Source organism: Lepidothrix coronata, unplaced genomic scaffold, assembly GCF_001604755.1.
Source record: "Lepidothrix coronata isolate B3197 unplaced genomic scaffold, Lepidothrix_coronata-1.0 Scaffold144, whole genome shotgun sequence".
In the NCBI taxonomy this organism is placed as follows: Eukaryota; Metazoa; Chordata; class Aves; order Passeriformes; family Pipridae; genus Lepidothrix; species Lepidothrix coronata.
The window spans coordinates 1885604-1907752 of NW_016690324.1; the positions used below are offsets into that span (position 1 = coordinate 1885604).

At 44.0% G+C, this 22149-nt stretch overlaps 1 protein-coding gene across 4 annotated transcripts in view; it reads left to right on the top strand.

Moving 5' to 3' along the window:
* The window catches only part of KLHL3 (kelch like family member 3), a 58133-nt gene extending 55040 nt beyond the window's left edge, over positions 1 to 3093 (top strand). For all 4 annotated transcript variants that reach the window (XM_017827869.1, XM_017827871.1, XM_017827872.1 and 1 more), the window contains 3 exons: positions 1712 to 1852; positions 2063 to 2206; positions 2446 to 3093. In XM_017827869.1, the coding sequence (XP_017683358.1) occupies positions 1712 to 1852; positions 2063 to 2206; positions 2446 to 2474 (314 nt within the window). In that variant the 3' untranslated portion in view covers positions 2475 to 3093. The remainder of the gene's footprint in view (positions 1 to 1711; positions 1853 to 2062; positions 2207 to 2445) is intronic.
* Positions 3094 to 22149: the final 19056 nt, after the last annotated feature.

Below are 22149 nucleotides of genomic sequence, written 5' to 3' on the forward strand. Positions count from 1 at the left end.
TACTTAAATTAGTTTACTAATTAAATTATTTCTTAAAAGTATAAAATAAAACAGCTGAATATAGTCAAATGCCAAGGTGCTGCTGGGCTCAGATGCAGTAAGCTTTACTCCCCATTTAAGTGACTTCCCATTTTCCAGTGAACTGGGAGACACCTTGTACAGCTCAGGAGCCAGGATGTATATTGGGACTTGGTCTCCCCTTCCCAAGTGATGCACGTTGGAGTATCTCAACCAGACCAAGGATTTGGCCCAGTAAGGTGGATATTTATGGCGGTTAGAGATGAATTATGTGTTTGCCAAAGGTGAACCATAAATCCCAGTCCCATGCTGGGATTTGAGCACCTCTTGATGCAGAGCGAGATGTCTGGTCAAAACCAAACCCAGCAGCAGCAAGTTTGGAGAGTCTGGAGAAGGGAGAGATGATGGTGACAGACCTGTGACAGCGTGCCTGTCCCCAAAGGGTGGTGTGGCTGGTGGAGCTGTAATTCATCAGTCAGTCTCAGTTATGTTCTGGCCTGTTTTGGGGTGAGGGAGGAGCAGTAATGCTCCAATAGTTTCCTTCCCCACCTTGTGCTGCCATCCTGCAGCTGGAGCACGGCAGCTGCTGTGGTTTGTACTCCTGCTGACCATGGTGAGACTCAGAGCAATGTGACACGCTGTGTTTTTGGCACGGGATACACCACCAGGAGATGTTCTGGTGGCACAGGAGCTGCTGAGCCCGGGTGGTGCTCTGGTCCTCTCCTTTCCCTGTGCTGCACAGGACAGAAAAGATCCTTGCACAGGGACCAAGTTAAAAACCTGTCAGTGTTAGGCTGGCAGGGCCCCTCTCCTCCCTGAACACCAGTTCTGTGCCTTTCCCTCCACTGTCAGGGCCCAGGGCCCATCCTGCTGGTTAATGCCCTTAGTTGGAATGATGTGATTCAGATCTGTTTCTGCTTTACTAATATCACACCTTGTTAATTTTAATAGAGGCCCTTGAACCTATTAATGAAGATATGTTGCTGGAAGTTTTAGCTCTCACGGATTGGTGAACATTTTAATTAATTAATTTACTTAATATTAGGCAGAACTACCCTTCAGATCCCTGTCATTCCCAGAGATTCAGCCAGAAGCCTGCAAAAGTGGCTGGGAAGGTGGCATTGGAGGCACCTTCTCTGTGTCAAGTGCTGCCAGGTTTGGGGGTGGGAGTGGGAGGAGAGGAACCCATTGGTAGCCTCAAGAACTGGAGTCTGTAAGTTGTTGAAAAGATGAAAAGCGTCCAAAGGATGAAGTCACATGGCACAAAAGCATCAAGAAAAGTAAAAATAAAGCTCCTGGCATTGGGAATCTGGCTAAACCCAAAGGGTGCCCCATGGCAGAAAAGATCAGGCAGATGGAAACAAGGTGGGATAGGAGGCAGAGAACAAGTCAGTCCAAAGAGATGGAATGAGGGCAGAGGAATGTTGTGGGACTAGACTGTGGATCTTGGATAGCCTAACAGCTTCCTGAGAAGGGGCACAGCCCTGCAAGAGGGTTCATCTCCCAGGCATTACTGCCCAGGCTGCTGTGGTTCCGGTGGGTGGGTGGGGAGTTGACCGTGGTGATCTTGAGGCACACGTGGCCCATGTTTTAGAATTGCTTTGGAGAGGCCAAGGCAAGCACCCAGAGGAGAAGCAGGGGGTGTGCAGCCCTCTCCCCTGCAGGTTTGGCTGACTCTGGGCTCTCTTGGCAGGTGTGGGTGTTCTCAGCGGGCTCCTCTATGCCACCGGCGGCCACGACGGCCCCCTGGTCAGGAAGAGTGTGGAAGTCTATGACCCAGGGACAAACACCTGGAAGCAAGTAGCAGACATGAACATGTGCAGAAGAAATGCAGGTAACCACGACACGCCTTTCTGCGGCGTTTGGTTCAGTCGTCTGTGAGGTTTTTGATGCAGTTAATGTGCTGGTGGTGTGAGTGGCTGGTGTTGGGAGTGACAAAAGCAGAAGATGAAGCATCTGCTTGGGAATGGATCGGGAATGTGGCAGGAGATGTATTGTGGGGGGTGAGTTAGCCCACGTCTGACCGTCTGTGCTCTGCTTTGAGGTGTGTGTGCGGTGAATGGTCTCCTCTACGTGGTGGGAGGTGACGACGGTTCCTGCAACTTGGCCTCGGTGGAATATTACAACCCCAGCACGGACAAGTGGACGTTGCTGCCAACCAGCATGAGCACAGGGAGGAGTTATGCAGGTAAGCAGCCAGTGGGAGAGCTGGCAACAGCTGGGCTCGTACATAAACTTGAGGGCTGTGTCTCCTGAAGCTTTAATCCTACCTTTTTGTGTGTTTTATGTTGGTTTCAGTAGAAATAGTAGATGCCTCTCTCTGCTGGCCCGTTGCTGGGCTTTGGCTTTGCAGGGTGATCTGAACCACCCGGCAGCCCAGGAGCTGCTCCTGCAGTAACTGTGTCTGTCTGTCTGTCCTCACAACAGGTGTGGCTGTGATTCACAAGCCCTTGTGACACACAATGAAGCCAATGTGAGGAGCAGAAGTGAAGTGGATCCAGCTAGGTGGTGTTGGGAAGATGACTGACCTCTGACTTGACCCATCTCATTGCTGTTAACGTCTTAGCATGACAAGTGATATGTTCCAAGCATCATCCACTCTGTGGTGGATTGCATAGCCAAGTGAAAAGCCCTCTGGGGACATGTTCCATGCTAGACACGAGGTGTTGCTTGTTTTCTGTGGTGCAATCAACTGTTCTTCTCAATGGCGTGTCCTGAGATAAACGCTGTGCTTGGACTGCAGGCACGGAATTACCTGTGTGAAACAAAACTGCTACGTTTGGGCATGTGAGTAAAAATGAACATTCCTGGATTTCTTCACTACTGATGCTCCGTGCACATTGTTGGTTGAACTACTTACTCACTGTGCCTGGAGGGTGGACTTCACTACTGGCAGTGGAAATCTCTGAGTTCCAACTGAGAAAAACAGTCAGCAGAAATGGACTGGAACAGGGTGCTCTGGCTCGAGTGTGACACTGTCTCAGTCATACGTTTGTACATGCCACTGGACTGCTGTATGTACCCCTGAAATGCTTGTCCTACGGTGGAAATAAATACCATGTGATTTTTCTACTTGCCATGGATGCTGTGTGCTGTACCTGACGGGACCTGCTGGGCAGTGCCTTCCCTGGGGCTGAAGTCTCAGCACCTGAGCCACACAAAACTTCCCAGCCCCACAAAACACATGCTGCTCCCACGGGGTTTGTTGCTCCTGTGAAACAAATGTTGCTTGAATAGAAAGTATTCCCAACCCACACATTTCAGCTGTGCTGAAATCCCCAGTTCTGGCTCTGTCCAGCATCTCAATGCCATTTCATAATAGAGCATTTAGATGTTAAAAACTACCTTATGGTGCCATTAATGTAGAGACATTCCATACAGAGAGAACCCTCTGTCACCCAAGCAGGGATTAATGAGCCAAGTAAAATACCTGCAGTGTTTTAATGCTTTCAGAGCATGGAGATTAACTAATCACTGTCACTGTAATTGCTATTTTAATCTTGCCCTTACTGAAGGCATTCCTCTATTAGTATGAAGAACTCATAAAATTATTCAAAACAGACAAATGTAGCTCCAGCTGCAGGAGAGCTGTCTTGCTTACATACCAAATTCTTGAAAGTTTTCTGTTTGAGAAGATGTTTGACTTTAAAACACTTTGTTGTGTCTCCTTGTGAGCTCTGGCATGCTTCTGCATACAGGGGTAGGCTCCCAGAAGCTTCCCAGCTGAAGGGAACTAGTGAAGAAAAATATTTTCTCTAGGCTTTTTCTTGTTATTTGTTGTTTGGGGTTTTTTTGTTGTTGTTTGTTTCTCTCCCGTAGATCAGCTGAGGCTTTTTGTTGTGGGCAGCTGGCCAGTGTTTTTCTGCTGGTTTCTGTCTCCATAGGTCTGTTATAAAAAGGACTCCCTGTGACCTTCAACAGTAGAAAAGAAAAATACTTCAAAGTTCATTTCAGAGGGATCCACGCTACATCTTCTTGTGCAGCTTTTGCAGAGGAGTGGGTTACTTCTGTAAATATGTAGATCTTTGGTCTTTGAGTTGACACAGTCCTGGTAAGATGGGTTCACTGTGGGGGAAACAGCACCTACCTTTGCTGTGTCACCCCCCCACAGAGGGACTGGCCTTCATGGGGATTGTTAGGTAGCTCTCACTCCTCTTTGGATGTTCTTGTTTTCACAAACAAAGCCAAACTTTCCAAAGAAAAGGCAGTATTATTCTTGATGTCTACCCTTCCACTGTATGTCAGCTCAGAAGTCTTGAAAATAATAATTAAAAAAAATAAATGAGTCGTTTCTATAATACCCTTTAAACATTTTGAGTTTTATGATCCGCAGTGAAACGTGCCAAAATAATAGTATGACATGCTGCTCTTCTCTGAGGTTTTGCTTACTGTAAAAGCCATTGAGGCTGGCAGGAATGTATCCTGGCAGGAATGTATCCCTGACTGCAACTGCCTTAGGATCAGAGTCCTGAGATGCATCTTTACGATGACATAAGGAAGGGGATGAGGCCCCAGTTTGGACAGACTCAAATTCACTGGCCTGAAAAGTGGTTCCCTTTGATGCAGCCCATGGGAACAAAGGATAAAATGGGACAGGTTTTGGTCAGAGGGAGCATCTCTTGTTAGGCTGAGTGACTGGACAAGGGTGGACAAGCATTTGGACACACATGACCCTTGTTAGATCTGTACAGACATAAAGCTAAATAAACTACTGTATGAGCTGCTTGCAGAGCCCCACTACAGCTCAGCAGTTGGGAACAGTCCCCAGCCAACCTTCTCATACCTGTGGCTTCACTGCAGCAAGGGCAAATACTGTTCAGGGACTCTGAATTTCTGTGGGCTGGAGATAAAAGCTAGTAGGTACTGCTGGAGAGGAGCAAGGTTTGAAATCTGCTGTGTCAGATGTGGAAAGTGGATATGCCTGAAGCTGGGATAGTTTTATCCCCCGCTATCCATCTATTCATAAGATATTTTCCTTAGGAGGAAAACAGGTTTTGGTGTTTTTCTGCTATTGTAAAATGGCATTTCTGCCCACTGCTGGCCCAGACCTGTGGCTTGCTGGACAGGGCCAAGACTCCCAGCCCTTGCCAGGGACGAGTGATGCTGTTCCCAGCTGCAGCCAGTTCTCCTCGATGGCAAATGACACATTTCTTTCTCTCCTCCTCAAACAGTTGCAGTGTTATGCAAGTCAAGTGACCTCGTTTTCCAGCTATGCAATACCAACAACCCTAACACGTGATGAACCAGCTGTAAACCTCCCCCACTCCACCCCAGAAATGCTTTTGGAATTTGTCTTTGGCCTGTGGTTTCGTGTTTGTATTGTTCATCCTGAGCACCTGAGCCAGATCCTTTACAGATTGCCTTTTTCTAGGACTGAAAACGTAGCATTAGCGCTAACAAATTTTACTGTAAATATTTTTATAAGACAGATTTTAAATAATTTTTTTTGGATCGCTTTTTATGGTTGTCAGTGACACTTCTGTTAAATTCTGAGTCTAATTCATGCACTCCAGTGCAGTTTTTGCTGGCTGTGGTGTAGGTGTGACTCTGCACGTTCTCTGCACAAGAAATGCCGTGTTGTAACTGAGATCTGGGATGGCTCTTGTGTTGATTCTAACCTATGAGAAGGACAGCACTGGGCTCCACATTATGAGATAAATTCAAATCCATTACCTCAGTCACCAGGACGCTCTTAGATTATTAATTTACAATGATTTCAATACTCTGATTTAATTTACTTGTGCCATGTGTTTGGTTCCTGGTCAGTTTGGGGGACAAGCTGTCACTCAACCATCCTCTTTCTTGGCTCCTGTGTGAGCTGCTTGAAGATGGAGATGCTCTGCCCAAAACAGCGTGGGCACAACCCCCCAGGCTGCCAAAACCAGCCAAATTATTGCAGGAGGCTTAGTAAAAGCTTTACACACCAAACTCGGGCCGCTTCCTCGCGTCGGTCCTTTGTGAATACGAAGGCTTTCCTCAGCTCCTGTTGTCACCTCTTTTTGGGATCACCCTGTGCTTGACCCCTGTGGGATTTTCTGGCCTTGGGTTTTCCCAAAGGTGGCTTTGCTGTTGCAGAGGATGCACCCTGGGGATGTGCCCCCCAAACCCCAACAGCATCTCATGTAGGTGCACATGCTGCTGGGCTTGCAAAGCAGGATAGATTTGCCTCAAGCAAGCTGTTGTTTGAAAAAGTTTGAATCAAGTCCATCTTTTCCATTTGTGCCTAATAGATAAATTGGGGGTGATTAAAACCAATTTTCAGTTCATCCAGTTTATCCAAACACTTTCTTTGTACAGATGTGTGCAGCATGTAATTACCATAAATACACTTGGCAGCGTTTGCGTGACACCACCACGAGAGCTCAGCACTGTTCTCTGGTTTGCAGTGTTTGGAGACCAAAATCCTTAATCCCCAGCGAGGTGCAATGCCTGTTCACCAAGCTAACATGGTGGTTCAACAGCTAGATCAACCTTTGGGATTGTTACTAGTATATTATCAAAGCAGTTGCCCCCTTGGTTTAACATCATGCCCACAAATCACATTCACATGAGCATAACTCGTTGCTCAAAGCTGCAGTGTTGGGAGTGTGCTAGGTATTACAGTCTGAATATGGGCTAATTCACTTTTTTTTCATCTACTCTTGTTTATGGGTTTATAAATTATTTTCCTCTACAGTGAAAATAAATAAATATTGAGAATTTTAATTTGTGTATTTTATGTATAAGAAGACCCTTAAGAGTAATGAATGATTGTGAAATAATTTACCTGGGTGTGAATTATTTTGATTTTGTAAAACAGACTTTGTTGGTTCAGTAGCTGGCAGTATACCATAATGACTCGGTAGACTGTTTTAGCTTGTTTTTTAAATTAAAGATTTTTTTTGCATGAGTGTGGAGGACCAAGGACTTTGCAAAGTAATTCTCTTGACAGCTGTTTTGTCCAGTGTGACAAATGACTCAAGAAACATTCATATTTATATTATGAAAGAAAATCACACTGTAGTCCCCCATCATTTAATTTGAATAAAACCTGAACTAATGAAACTTTTCAGGGTCTGTTTTGATTTCACTGGCTTCTGACAGCGAGGAACAATCTCATCACTCCAAATGACTTTATTTTCCCCCTCTTTAACTACAGCAGATACAAAGCCTGGGTTTACTTTGTGCCCTTTGGCCTGGGGTAGTGGTACCCACACATGCTGATGCTGAGAGGAGATGCTTCCTGATCCTGTCTCAGGCTCTGCTCTGCTCCTTTTCCAAGGGAAGTTAAAAGCTGCTTTCCTGCTGGGGTGCAGGAGAAGAGCATTTCTTTTGGGGGTGGGAAAGCCTTTGGTTTAGGGCACAGATGGCAGAAGACAGAACCTTTTAGTGAATGCAATTGGGAAGAGAAAAAACAATAAAAAGGAGAGTTTATCCTCATGGGCTCAATATTTCTTAATAACATCATAAAGTAATACATTAAACAAGTTGCCCAACTCATTTTGCCTTATGCTTACAATACATCTCACTGAGCTCTCTGGTTTTCCAGAAACATTCCTTGTGCCTCATCTGTTAATACCAATGTATGACATCAAATTTACCATGTGGGATCCTGAAATTTAATTACCTGACGAGCAGATAATGACATATTGTGGGCTGCTCTATGCAGCTGGAGGACTTTGCAATTATTCCTTATTTTATTTCAAAATGACTTTTCTCCTGCACAGTTGGCTCCTCCTTATTCACGTTTAAACTGATAAATCTATAAATCTGTGAACCTGCAGCTGAAGAAAAGCCTTTGCAATACAGGAAAAAAAAAATCTCACTGCCTTGATTTTCTGCCTGATTTTTTTTCTGCTATTATTGTTTCTTTTTGTAGCCTACATTTTAATCTTCTGGCATGTGTTCCACCCCAGATTTCACCCTTGGCAGGACAGGGACCTTATAGCAGCAGCTGCCACTTTGCCTCATTCACCTCAGAAGGGTAAGTAGTTTTGCAGTGAGGAAAGAAAAGGGGACAGGAGAGAGGAAAGGAGAGGAAATATGAGGAGAACTCACCGAGTGGGGTTACAAGCTCAGAAAAGCAGCTCCCCTCTTTGTTGCTGGGTATCACCCATTTTGGAATAACCCAGGGTGAGGTTTGCCTCTTCTGCTGTATAATTTGGTCCATGAGTCATCTGGAACTGGAATCAAAGGCAGGGCAGGAAAAAGCCTCAGCTCTGGAAACTTCAACATCTGATCAAAGATGACCCTACTTATGAATAAATAAGGCCAAAGCAGGACTCTCTGCATCCCTGTGCCCTGAACTGCAGTGATGAGCTGGGCTGGAGGTGGGACATGTCAGTGGAGGCTTCAGATGGCAAAATTGCTTCTGCCCTGGCAGAGGTTTGTTCTTTGCCTGTGCTGAGGGTTCTGTGTGATGGCAAAGAATGATTGCAATAAAAAAAAAAAAATAAAATCTGTTGGATACTTCTGAAAAAGCCCGTGGGAGCCAAAGGACCACTGCAGACACATTGCCACGAACCACCCAGGGCTCCCAAAGCCCCCCACAATTGCTCAGTGACTGATGATATTGCCTCACAGAATGTTATTCTGCACTGTAAACAAGCACAAAATCACTTAACTACTTAGTGACACGAAATATTTTAAGAAATTTGCCAAAGTGATTAATGTTAACATTCTTGTTCAGCAAATTGAATGAGATTTAATTGGCACAGCTGCTGAAGCTCAATGCATTTGATCTGGCCTCGATTTACAGAATGTGAACCTTCTCCTCTCACTGCAAACCTCCACAGCCTCTGCTCAGCTTATTGCTCAGTGAATTACAGGTCTTAAGTGTTAGAGTATCCTTTTTTTCAATCAGTAAATCTTCTAAAATGGCCCTTTCACATATGTATAACACCTGTCCCAAAGGATCTGTTCTTCTTTTCTAACCATAAATGGTTTAAATATTACTTTTCTATGTCTTCCTTATACTTCTTTACATTATACTCTTTCCACAATGTTATCTCACCCAATGGTGAGTTTGTCCCACCGGACAAATGCAGAAATATAATTTAGTGGTCACAGCACCAAGGCTGACAGAGCTCAAAAAGCATTTGGATGATGCTCTCAGGCACAGGGTGTGACTCTCAGGGATGGTCCTGTGCAGGGGTAAGAGCTGGACTTGATGATCCATGTGGGTCCCATCCAACTTAGCATGTTCTTTGATTCTGTGACTTTCAAGACAGAATTTTCTCTGATGGAAACTACAGAATTTAGAGAGCCACAGTCTTCCAGGCAGCTCTAATTTAATTCAGAATTGGGTAATATTTCTTACCTGGGTAAAGAAAGTTCAATGAAAGTTCAGTGAACTGGCATTTTGCATGTTCTCAGTTTAGTTTGAAATGCATTAATTAATATATGTAAAGTGTGTAATCACATAGGCATTAATCCATTGCTGTAGCATCCCAGGGCATATGTCGTGTGCCAGAGTGTTGGAGCTTTGACCCCATGCACAGAAATCCCTGAGGCTGCTGCATGGACATGAAGTGACAACAGACCATGATTAGGGAGTAGACAAAATTGTTGATAAATTGCGGCTAATTTGTGGACTAAAGGAAAACAGCCTGGGGGTCCAGGACTCCGTTGCATTTTCTCCTCCTCTGTAGTTCTTAAAATCTTTTATCTCTGACTTTGGAAAGAGGAAAGGCTGCAGGATGTGTCTGAGCCCGTGTGTGCCATGGTCCAGTCTCATCCCATGGACAACCCAAGCAAAAGGAGGTTTAAAAGCCTATGAGAGAGGGTGGTGTGAGCAGGCATGTCTGAAAGAAGTGGTATGGCTCAAAAATCGGTTGAGTGATTGGTTACATAAGCTGTTTTTAAATCTGTATCTTGAATGTAAAACACACTTCTGCTTTTGAAAGCATATATGACACTGGGAATAACTTGGCTTATCTAACATTATTTTTATATTCTTTGTTAAAGAATAAAATAGTGGTAAACCCTCTGGAAGCAAATTACTTAAAGCAGGAGCACCTGCTTGACAATTTAACCTTAATTGGGATCAACTGGTTCAAGCACAGGTGTTGCTGCCTCACTTGCATCCACCCCTCCCACTCTTTCCCCAGCCACCTTGTGCAGGGGAGCTTTGGTCACTGTTCTGGCTTGTCTCCTGCTTTTTCTTTCCAAGAAGTGCCTTATACTTCTTGTTGGTCCCAAACCAGCTGGAAACAGAGAACAGTTTCTGCAGAAGTCACTGTGGTGGAAGTCGTGGTGGATGTACCAGAGCGGGTTCCAGAGGACACCAAACCCCTGCTGAGGCTGAGGAGAGCGAGGATGGAGCTGCAGCAGAAATGGCAGGTACGAAGTGGTGGGAGCTCTTAGCCCTGTGTCACAGGGATGGCTGGTTGTTTGGACAGAGGTGGGTGCAGCCCCCCTTGCTGGAAAAGGCCCTCGTGTGAGGTGTTTTGCAGGTGGTGGTACCTGTGCAGGGAATCTGTGTGTTTTCTCCATTGTGCTTCCTCAATGCATCCCTAATGTTTATGCTGGAAGGACAAGAAGTTCTGGGACCCCTCCCTTAAGTGTAGTAGGTGTTTTCCTACGAGGAGATGATGCATTGAGGATACACCACCTTGGCTTAGCCTGTCCTTGGAGATGGATATTTTCCTCAAGAGCTGTTCTATATTTAACTAGTTTCAGCATTTAACACACTTGTTTATGGCAAAATACTGCAGCCTCAGGTGCTGACTGAAGGAATGTGGGGCTCCCTGCTGCTATCCTGTTGCTGGTGGGATGCACTGAGGTCTGGCTGCAGCCCAGGTGCCACTGCTGAGGGATCCAGCTCAGTTCAGGTGGGAGTTCTGGTTTGGCTCCCAGGGGGCTGTCCCAGCATGGACAATCTGTCAGTGCCATCAGCCTGTTTGCTCATACAGGGTTTTTTCACTAGTACATGGTCCTGGATGATACATCAAGCGGCACCACTCTCTGGTTCCTTTCCAAGATGCCATTTATTATAACTCTTTTTTTCTTTCTGTTTTTTTTAATGCTTCAGCACTTTCCCTTTGTCCCCTGTGTGTGCAGTGTCAGTGACAACCAGCTCTGCAGATGGGGAGCACCTTGTGGCTCCACCTGGGTGTCCCCTGTGCTGGTGACAAAGGGGGATTCAGGGCTGATGTCCCTGCCCACAAATGTCCCCTGAGCTGCAGCAGCAGCTGAGGAGACAAATGTCAGTCTAAAGGGTGGAGCAGAGAAAGGCAAAGGGTGGGGATCACAGCCAAGAATAAAGATCCTACCTTCACAGGAGGGTATATAGAGATTATAAGAGATTTATCAGGTTGTCATTTGTGGAGGGGTGAGAGGGAGGATAATTCCCATCTGAGTTGTGAAAAATGCCACTTGCCTGAAGACAAATTAATTTACTTTTTTTTTTTGCTGTGCTGAAGGTGTCATTGAGCTGTAAAAGTTAAAAAAGTATGTAGGTATATCAAACTTGCACGGAAAACGAGCCTTAAACCCTCATCCACAAGGAGACTTGAATTTGGATAAAGGAAAATATATGGTTGTTTTAGTGGTATGTGCAAGAGAAAGACACTTCACTTATTGGAGTTTTGCTCAATAAAAAAATGTGTCCTTTTGTGCTAGAGAAGTTTTGGTCTCCTTTACAGTGATTTTAACATTGTGGCTGCAGTCTGAACAATTTCTCTTATGCATCAACCACCTAAGAATAATTAACCCAAATTAATCCACCTCTGTTTTCTGTGCCTTTAATAATGTCTTATTGGTATGTTTGATAGTTAAAATGGCAAACAGTTATTTCAGAAAAATGTCATTAGAAAGTTCTAAAATGTATAATATAAAATAAAATACAGTATCAGCTTCCCCTGGACTCAAGTAGCAGAAATAAAGATTCCTTTCTGCCCCAGTGGGTGTTTATGTAGTGATAATTTGGTTTTTGCAAGGTATGTGGCTGGAGATATCAGATATAATCAGGCAGCTTCCCCATGAGTTTCCCTACGTGTTGTATTGTAATGACTATGTAATTTTTTCCCCCCTTATCCAGTTAATTCTGCAGTTTCTCACACATGTTGCAATTTGAGTCAACAAGGGGTAAATGTGTGTTTTCTCTGGTGCTGGCAGGGTGCAATCATCCCCAGCCTGTGGGAGCAATCACTCCAGCAAAATGTCCTTGGATTAGTGTCAGTGGGTGGAAAGCAGGTGAGGGACCCGATGGGATTTGGGCTGGGATGTGCCGTGCAGAGCACTGGACTCTGGGGGTCAGCACAGCCAAATAAATGAGCACAAGCCTGGATAGCAAGAGATATTCTCAGTGCAGGGTGAATTCCTGAAAACAGCATTTTTTTGGGGGAAAAATTAATATTTTCTTCTCAAGCGGCACAACTTCACAATTCCAGCACTTGTGCTGCATTTTGCAGATAGATTTGGATCAAATGCCCTGTGACAGAAATCCTTCCTGCCCAGTTCTTCAGCTTCATCATATCTGAGCCCCTCCTTTGTTGACACACATTAAAAATAAGCTGCAGACAAGAAGCTGGAGTTTTTAAGGGATGTTTTTATTAAGCCCTGTACTTTGTCATCTGTTTTCTAACATGAGGTGCCTGAAGCAGCAGTGAGCTGAGCCCCAGCTGGTGGGAGGGGGAAGCCTTTAAGTTGATCTTAGGGGTAAAACCTGTGCAGTGTGGAGTTGTAGCCTTAATTAAGATGATATTGATTGCCTGTGACCTCTTAGGGGTGTCCTGAACTGTGTTGCGGACTGAACTGTGTTCAGTTTTGGAAACCTTATGACAAGAAAGATATTGAGGTGCTGGAGTGTGTCCAGAGAAGGACAGTGGAGCTGGGGAAGGGTCTGGAGCACAAATCTGATCAGGAGCAGCTGAGGGAGCTGGGGGGGCTCAGCCTGGAGAAAAGGAGGCTGAGGGGGGACCTTCTCACTCTCTTCAACTCCCTGACAGGAGGGGGGAGCCAGGGGGAAATCAGGCTTTGCTCCCAGGGAACAAGGGACAAGACAAGAGGAAGCGGCCTCAAGTTGTTCCATGGAAAGTTTAGATGGGATATTAGGGAAAACTTCCTCATGAAAAGACTGTCAAACACAAGCACAGGCTGCCCAGGACAGTTGGAGTCGCCCTCCCTGGAGGGATTTAACAGACTTTAGATGTGGTACTTGAGGACGTGGGTTAGCGGTGGCCTTGGCAGTGCTGGGGGAACAGTTGGGCTTGATGAACTCAGAGGGATTTTCCAGCCTAAACAATTCTATGATTTACTCCCCTTCACAGCCTGATTCCCTGCTAATTCTAATCCCCTCAAGAAACTCAAAGCAGAAGTCATCCCTTACTGATAGAGAAATAAAAAAGGAGGTTGAGACTGTCTCTCCATCGGGGACATGCCAAGGATGCCTGGGAGAAATTCAGTCTTTTGCCTCCTGTACATACAGGATTGAATCCTGCCAAAGCTTGTGCTGACCCTTGGTTGCAGGTGACAAGGAAGGGTGAGTGAATGCTGCTCTCCAGTTGCTGAGTTCTGGGCTTCAAATCTAATGGAAGCAACATTTAAATGTCCAATCTCAATAACATTACCTACAAACCACTCAGCTCTGGAAGCAGCATTTGGTAATTTCTGGAGGTCAGAGAGTGTGATATTGTTGAGCGTGTACAGGTGGTTGCAGGGCAAATAATTAGTCTTGGTAGGAACCAGAGCCCCTGATTTGTTTCACTCTGCCTCCTACCTTGAGGGCTTTTTGATTTGAAACTCAAGAAATGAGGCCCAAGAGGTTATTTGGCATCTCCCTTTTCTATCATAACCCGGAGTGAGCATTGCCCAGGAAGGGACTGATTGCCTGTGCTGCTCTGCCTTGTTGATGAACCAGAAAAGCTTCTATTAGTTTATGGAAATGAGATTTAGACTTACACAAAAGCTTGACACCATGCCATGTTTTTAATTAGTTTTTTTGAAAAGATATGTGAGATGAGACACGCATATGCCACCGGTTCTTAGTGTGGCTGTTAAGGAGCAGGTCTCTGCTTCTGAAATCCGTGTCTTTTTGCAGTTACCTCATTTTATAATTGCCATTTAAACAAATGAGGAGCAGATTCCTCTAATTCTGCTCTCCCTAGAAAATACCTTTCCTCTTCAGTCTCCCTGTTGCATTTAATGAGAGATTGTCTGGTTTTGATCCCAAGGAAATGTAAAAGCAACAGGTAGAATCAAGATCAATTACTTTATATACTGTACATTAGATAGTTTTAGTAATAATTGAGCCCTTTCAATTAAATATTTTTCCTTGACATTTGTTATCTTATGAAGCTACAACTGATTCCCCAGATCTTGTGATTTATGGATGGCATTATTAGAGGAACCTACTCTCCTCATGGCTTCTTGAGGCAATCACTAACTTTTTGAAGCCCTTTTTTTCTGTGTGTGTAAGGAAGCAGCTTTATAGGGGCAAAGAAATGTGGGGAAAAAAATGTAACCTTCTCCATTGTCTGATCACCTTAAAATATCCCCTAAACTGTTCAGGAAACTTCGGTTTTGGATTTTGACAGATTAACAGACAACAGTTTGTCTCATCACCTTTGGCAAATCCAGCTTTAATTAATCGACATTTTAATGATTCTTAAGTGGTCACAGGCTTCAGTATAACTTAATTTAATTTAATTTGCTGGGCATGATTCTGCAGTCATGAAGTCCAGAGCCAAACCCTGTTCTCATCTCTGCTGCAGCAGTGCCAGCCCACCACCAGTCACTCACCAGTGTCATTAAAAGCTGGACCAAAGCCCAGATCAAAGCAGTGTAAGGGTAGCAGGAGGCTTCACAAGCTCTCCATGTGACTGTGAATTTGTAAATAGCTGAGAAGTTGGGATTATTTATTTATTTATTTTTTAAGGAAAAGACAAATTCCCTGTAGGAGTCATGCCTGGTACAGGATGCCACCTGGATGCCACCTTGCTGAGGACTTGTGCACGTCAGCACAGCTCCCTCCTCCCTATCTCAGTTAAATGCTGACCCCAACCAGCCATGAGAAACCTCCAAAAGACACAGAAAGTGCTGGTCTGTAACATGGCAAGTGTCTGAGGTTGGCTTTCTAAAGGGATAGAGAGGAAAACAATCATAACCAAGCGTTGGGACACCTTTAAATTGCCAGATTCTGTCTGTATTGAGAGGATTTGTGTTTTTCAGAATTCAGTATTATTTGAATTATCTTTCTTCTCTAAAACAGGTATTATAAACTTAAAATAATACCTATAAATCTCTTTCATCAAATATATTTTCAGTTCCACTTCCCATTCTGTATCTGGGCTCCAGCATACAGAGAGACACTTCTCTTGCTCTTCTGGTGCAACTCATATTTGCCCTGTTGAATGAAGCTGTAGCTTAAAAGTACACAGAGATGTGCAAAGCATAAGCTGTACAAATGTTAGCACTTGAGTTTGAAGGCCAATATTAAATTGACCTGCCTATATTTGCATGTGTATTTACTTAATTCCTTTCTTTACCAAATATACTCAGTATGGCAAGGGAATGTTTCCCTGCTTTACTTGCTGGCAGGGCAGCTGTATCACTTCTCACCTACAAGTGGTGTTGCATTAATCTCTACCTGTTGCCAAAGATGTTGATTTACTGAGAAACTAAAATACTGTGTTTATAGCACAAAATTTAATTAAGTAATCTAACAAGAAACAATCCCTGTGCTCGATACCTTAGCTGTTCTGTTCACTGTGCCTCTGGCTGGAACATGTACAGCTATTTTATAAACTCTGTGCTCCCTTTTATTTTTTAGTGGTCACAGAGCACAGAAATGTTCTGTGTGGCAGTGAAATGGTTTGATAATATGTTCTGTTCATACAGTACCTTTTTGTTCTGATGGTGTTGTATGGGAGTTTTTATAAGCTGACACAGAAGTAGGTTGAGACTCTTCATTTTTACATGATAATTGTTGAAGGGCATCTGGAAGGGTAGGGGAGGGTGGGGGAATCTCATCAAAACCACGCTCTGCAAGCAGGTACTATTCAGGGTTTTAAAGATAAATGGTGTGACGCCCCATTTTACTCAATCATAGCTATAATGAATGATAATTTGATGAGCTTACCCTGGAAGGGTTGGAAGGACTGTGCCAGCCTCGACGTGATGACTTTGCTGTGTCTGGACCCATCACCTGTGTCACTTGGACAGAGTTCCTCTGGAACTCCATGGTTTCCATCCTCCCCTTCCCTCTGTCTGTCTGACTGATCTCTTGGACACCTTCCAAAGGGGTTTATTTAAAACAGTAACAACAGAATTGGAACATGGAGGAATTATGTGCAGCCTGGCAACGTGAGGCACTGCCAAGAACAACTATGGGATCAAAAAAGACAGGTTGCTTACAACGCCCTGACTAACAGGAGGATTAGCAAACTCAGCTGCTGACAGCAGTGTTTCAGCAAGCAAAACTCTTACCCCGGGGCCAAGCAGCCCCTACAGCAGCAGATCCCAGCTTTTCCAGCCGTGCAGGAAGGATGCTCACCCAGCCATGCCCTGGCAAAGCTCCTTCAGGGTCCATCTCAAGGCAGTTCACTATGCTCAGCACGTACTGAAATTACAATTAAATAATTAAGTACTAATATTAGTTCAATTTAACTATTACCTGAATATTTCAAGGATTCAAAGGAAAAATTAATTTCTTGATCCTCATGGTATAATATTGCTTCTACAAACTCTTCAGCAGAGAATGGGAAACCTCACCAAGATTGTAAATATCGCTAAATGCTGCCTTTAACCATGCAATGTTTTAGCACACAGAGGAGGAAATTAATGAATCTGATGATAATGAAGGTATAACTGAACAAGATGAGTGTTATGCCTAGAGGTTAATTATCAAGTAATTCAAGGGAGGGTGCTGTTGTAAGATTAAGATTTGTGTGATAGGATTTTTTACCTTTATATGAACCAAAATCCAATACTTAATAAAGGAACAACAAATTAAATAAGAGGAAAAAAGAACACAAAGGGATTGCCCCCTGCTCCATATCTTTTGCAGAGCAGGTAGATGTGGTTAGCTGTATTTGTTGCTCAGAAAAAACTGGTGTTTCTGCAACCTGAAATGAAAGAGAATTTGCTGGGGACCCGTGGGGAAGGTGGGATCTTGCCAGGGCAGATGAATGGATGGTCTTTGGGGGTATAATCCTGATACAGGGCACAGCAGCAGTGATGGGCAGAGCCTGGGTGGGGGCTGCAGGCTCTTGGTCAGTAGCTACAGGTGAATTTTAGTGAAGTCAGAAAAGTTCCCACTGGTGGTAACTCAACCTCAGTGCTCTGGAGCAAAGCACTGCAGGTACTTCCCATTTCCCGTGTTCTCCACCTGTACCCTTTGAAAGAAGCCAAAAGTAGGGCAGGAGTGGAGATGTCTGAAAGCAATGAGTTTCAGACTCAGCAAAAGAGAAGAAATCGAGTTGTTCACTGTAAAAGATGGTGGTTCAGGGAGCAGCAGCCTTGGTTTGGGCTGTCCCTGTGGATGCAGGTCTGAACCTCAGCTAGGAACGAGGTAGAAATCTGCATTCCAATCTGCACTTCCAGTTTCTAAAAGCTCACACTCGAGCTAATTTCACAGTGCTGGAATAACCATTTAGAGTTTAACGGAAATGCAGTTTGAAGGCTGGGAGGAGAGATGTCAGTTTGGAGTACAGTCACTGTTCCTGTAACACCGAGTTAGTCAAGGATTATCTTGGCCATTAAAAGAGACGGAATCCATCAGGAGACCGGGTTTTTTTTCCCACCACAAGATGGCATCAGTTTTGCAGAGATAGGCTTGCAAAAGGACGTTAGACTGGAGACGAGAGTGGCTTTAAAATAAAAACATTTTTAAATTAATAGCAGACTGGTACGAACCAAGCATTTGTCACACAAGTGTCTCTTGGAAAATTGTGTTATCTAAAAGCTTATTTTGGATGCACTAAATGAAGCCACCCCTGATCAGATTAGCCAGTGCAGCTGCTGGTTGTGATGCTATGGGCATGAACAAAATTTTGCTTGCAAATGCTTTTTTGCTGTTTGTACACACCATATCGAAGTGAGTTTATATTTCCCTCACAGGCCTCCTAAAGCCTATCAGTTGTTTGCTGCAAGCTAGCAACAATATTTACCCTCATTTAACACTTGTCTAATGTGTTCTAAAGGTCTTTATTGTTGTTTGCTTTATGGAATCCCTCATTTAGATGCTCGATGCTTCACATATATATTTTCCCAGCCCTTTTTCAGGGCTCTTTTTTGACTCTGTGTGGCCTCATAAAGTTTACTTAAAGTAAAATCCCTCTAAATACTCATGCTGCCTCATAAATCTCTGAACAATCATCAGCTGGCCTGGGATTTATATTAACTCAGATAATTTTGTAGTTACTATTATAAATCCAGTAGTAATCTACTAGTAAACTCAGGATACCTTGGTACTTCTTGGACTTCTCTTCTTGGAGGCATCAGTGTTTTGTTTTGTTTGATTTCTTTTTTTTTAATTATTATTATTATTTCTTTTTAGTTAAGAAAGATTTCCAAAATCCTGCTTTGCACCCTAGATCTGTGGTATTTTCTAAGAAGGGACTCTTTCCAAGATTCTAGTATGGCCACACTCCTACACAAAGAGCTGAAAAAAAAATCTCATTCCTTTTTCTCTTAATGATTTATACCTCCCCCCCCCCCCTTTTTTTTTGCTGATTTTTGTTTTAAAAACAACAGCACTCAAAATGTCACGCTAGAGACTGTAACTCACGGGGTCACAAGGCTTTGACAAGGCATTTGGAGATTTATCAAGTGCCACCATAGGTTCTGCTTTGTTGTGTTTTACAACTTAGAGCTGCCCAAGGCTTATTTCTTTCAACTGTTGTGTGTGTAGCTTTGGCTTTCACAGGACTCTCAGAATTCATGCCTTGTTTTCTCATTTTTAGAAGAAGTCATAGGCTTTCATGTCTTTACTCTGTGCTGCTGGTAGGCAGTGAATAGTCTTGGTAGCCCTTCCAGTCCAAGCAATGTATGAAGCAGTGCTGAGTCTCCATTCAACTGCACAATAAACTGCACGTTCTTCTGTTCCTCTTGCAGCTCTCGAGTTATTTCTGAAGCATGAAGTGCCTTTGTAAGTGCTATTGTAACAGTGATGGTTGTGTTTGATCTTGCATTTACTTCACATATGAAATTCCACTGCAGTCAGTGGGTATTTGAGCCAGCAGGCTCCCAAGCCTGGGCTGTGATTGCTGTTTATGACAGTATTCAGGCCCCTAAAAAACAACCCCAAAAGATATTGCTGGACTTGATGTGTCTTATCGTGGCTGATACTGGAGGGTTAAACAAGATTAGACTGAGAGAGAGGTGAAGAATCTACTCTGGAACACTTACACCCTGACTCCACAATTAATTTTATCTAGATGGTCCCTGACAAAATTGCCAGATTAGCAGTTCAAAATGACCAGGAGGTGGTTGTATCTACAGAGCAGCCTGATGGCTGCTAATGGAGGAGTTAATTACTGAGGAGTTTGCACTGAGAAGCGCTCCAGAGCTGAGGCACTTGGGGGGGGATTTCAGGCTGTTCTCAAAATGTATTATCTCCTCATCATTTTGCATCAAAAATCGAGGGAGCATCGAAGCAGTGACCATGTCTGTGCCTTGAAAAGTGCCTGCAGTAACCCCTGTCCTTTTCCCACCAGGATTTGCCTGGCTGGTCCCCAACATACATCACAGAGCAAAGGCGGCATCTGCATTTCCCTGCTCTGACCTGTGGACATCACTTATTCCTGGTGATCCTGGGTCATTCCCAAATAGTGATGACTTTGCCTCTCAAACAGGCAGGGCAGGACTGTGCCATGCTGAGGAAAACCAAGTTTTTCTAGCCCAGAGTTGCCTGTCTCAGCACAATATGGTTGGGGTGTTGTCTATTTTCCCCCTTTTTCTGCAGAACATGAGAGGGGATTAAGCTGTGGTGGCTTCTGTTGACCTGCAGTTGTGACTCCCCCGTGGTCTCTTCTGGGTGTAACTCTGCTGGCCCAGGAGCACTTGCTTGAGAGAAGAAAATGTTCATTTCTGGTGTCTGTTACCCTCCTTCCTGCAAGCAGAAATGTTTCTTTTCGCTTTTTTAAGCTCCCCAGGAAGTAGGTTTTTGTCTTTTGATCTCAGAAATGTTTGACAACTCATGTTACCAGCCCTTTGTTTGAAATTATGCTGGGAACAGATCTATTATTTTGCCTTCAATACTACCTTCCTTTCATAGTTCATTTTAACTTCTTAATCATACAGATGTAGCATATCATTATAGTATTTTTGCTCTACATGTCCACCTAATGGCTTTTTACTCTTTTCAGTTCAAGGCACTTCTTAATTAATCCGTCATCAATTTATTTTAAACACTTCTTTCCTCTACTTCTTTAGAAAAGTAGATAAGAAAATAAAAAGGCAAATGATATAATTGCAGACCTGGTATTTTTGGCATCAAAGCTCTTTAACAGAAAACCTGCAGGACTGCAGAGCCTGGGGTATGAAGGCAACGTCTCCAGCAACTTTTCATGTGTTTTAGACGCAGTTTGGGAGAGATTTTGCTTTATTTCTGTGGGAGTACTGCCCTTCCCCTTGGACAGCCTTTGCACAACCTTGTGTTTCATGGCATGATACCTCACTTTGGTTTTACTGTAGTTCTTTACTGGTGGCTGTAGCAAAGGCAGAGTGCAAAGGCTCTGTGGCTGTACATGTCCCTCCTGGTCAAGAAACAGCTGATGGATAATGTCTTTCAAAATGTATCACCCATTTTCTGACAGTGTAGAGTATATGTTGCCACCTGCCAATCTCCTATGCTACAAAATACATGTTTATATTCGCTTCATAAAATTCCTGTATTGTAACCGTGGTATGAGGCAGGGCAGGTAATTTGAGTCTTTCCCCTCTAAGCATTCAGCTTTTTTTTTTTGTTTTCTTTCCACTCCATTTGGCTATACTTTCATACATAATGTGTTCCTAAAATTGTATTCAGGTTCGAGCTGGCTGAACATGGTCCCCTGAGCTGGAATCAATCCTGCTTAGAACCAAATAATCTAATGGGTTACCCCCTGGGTGGGAGATGCCGGGGGTGTGGGAACAAATTTCCTCCAGACCTGGAGGAGTGAAGCAGCATTTTGAAAATAGTGAGAGGATTCTTGGAAGCGTTTCTGGGCTTCAGAGAAGGGAAAAAGCAGCACGATCAAGCTTGAGCAATGCATTTGCAGCATGGAAATGTGCAGAGAAAGGAAAGAGGCACTGTGCTGAGGGAGAGGATCCAGGAGCAGAGTCCTGGAAGGTTGGGAGTTCAGACTTGAAACCAGAGGAACTGATGGAGTTACTTATTTAGAAATTAAAGTAATACTGAATTAGATGGAATTCAAAGGATTTGAATCCAAATGTACTTAGAAGTCCAGTCCTCCTTCAAAGCCTCCACAGCCAGAGGAGGTTTGAAGTCTGAGCTGTGCCGTGCAGTTCTGGGGGGGATACCCTGATGGGTGTGATAAGGGTTGCACACTGGTGCTGGCACCAGTGTCTTGGAGAAGATCATTCAGAGTTTCCTCTGGAAAGTAGAGGAGAAGGACTAACAGACCCCTCTCTGCCAACCCCGCACTAGTTTGCTGAAGATGCTGTTGCTTTGGTAGAATTCTTGTGATGTTTTTCTTCCTCATGCACAACAGAGAAAAGCTTTTTCATCCACCAAGAGGATGTTTCCTTGCTAATTAGCAAGGGGCTTGGCCAGTCTGTAAGTTCTTGGAACTGACTTTAAAGCGAGAGATGGGCATATGTTTGTGATTATTTTATGCCAGCATTATTTTGTAATGGGATTGTTGACAGAAGCTGTTGTTGGGAGTTTTCCCTGTATTAATTTAAACTGAGGCTCATCAAATTAAATTGAACTAAGGGATGAGGCACTCTGAGGTCAATACCCTTCCTCTGCCTCCGTTCCCAGTCCCATGTATAACGTGGGTCTCTGAAGCCCTTGGCCAGGAGCCCTGCTCCAGGCTTGGCAAAGTTTTCTCTATTTGTGAGAACAAAAGCTGTAGTGAGCCGGAGCAGTCCCCTCAGACTGGCAGCGTGCACAGAACAGGCAACAGATGCTGCTATTTTTTGTAAACCCAAAACCTAATTATGCTTGCAGCAGTCCCATAAGTCAGGGGAAAAGAAACCCCTCCA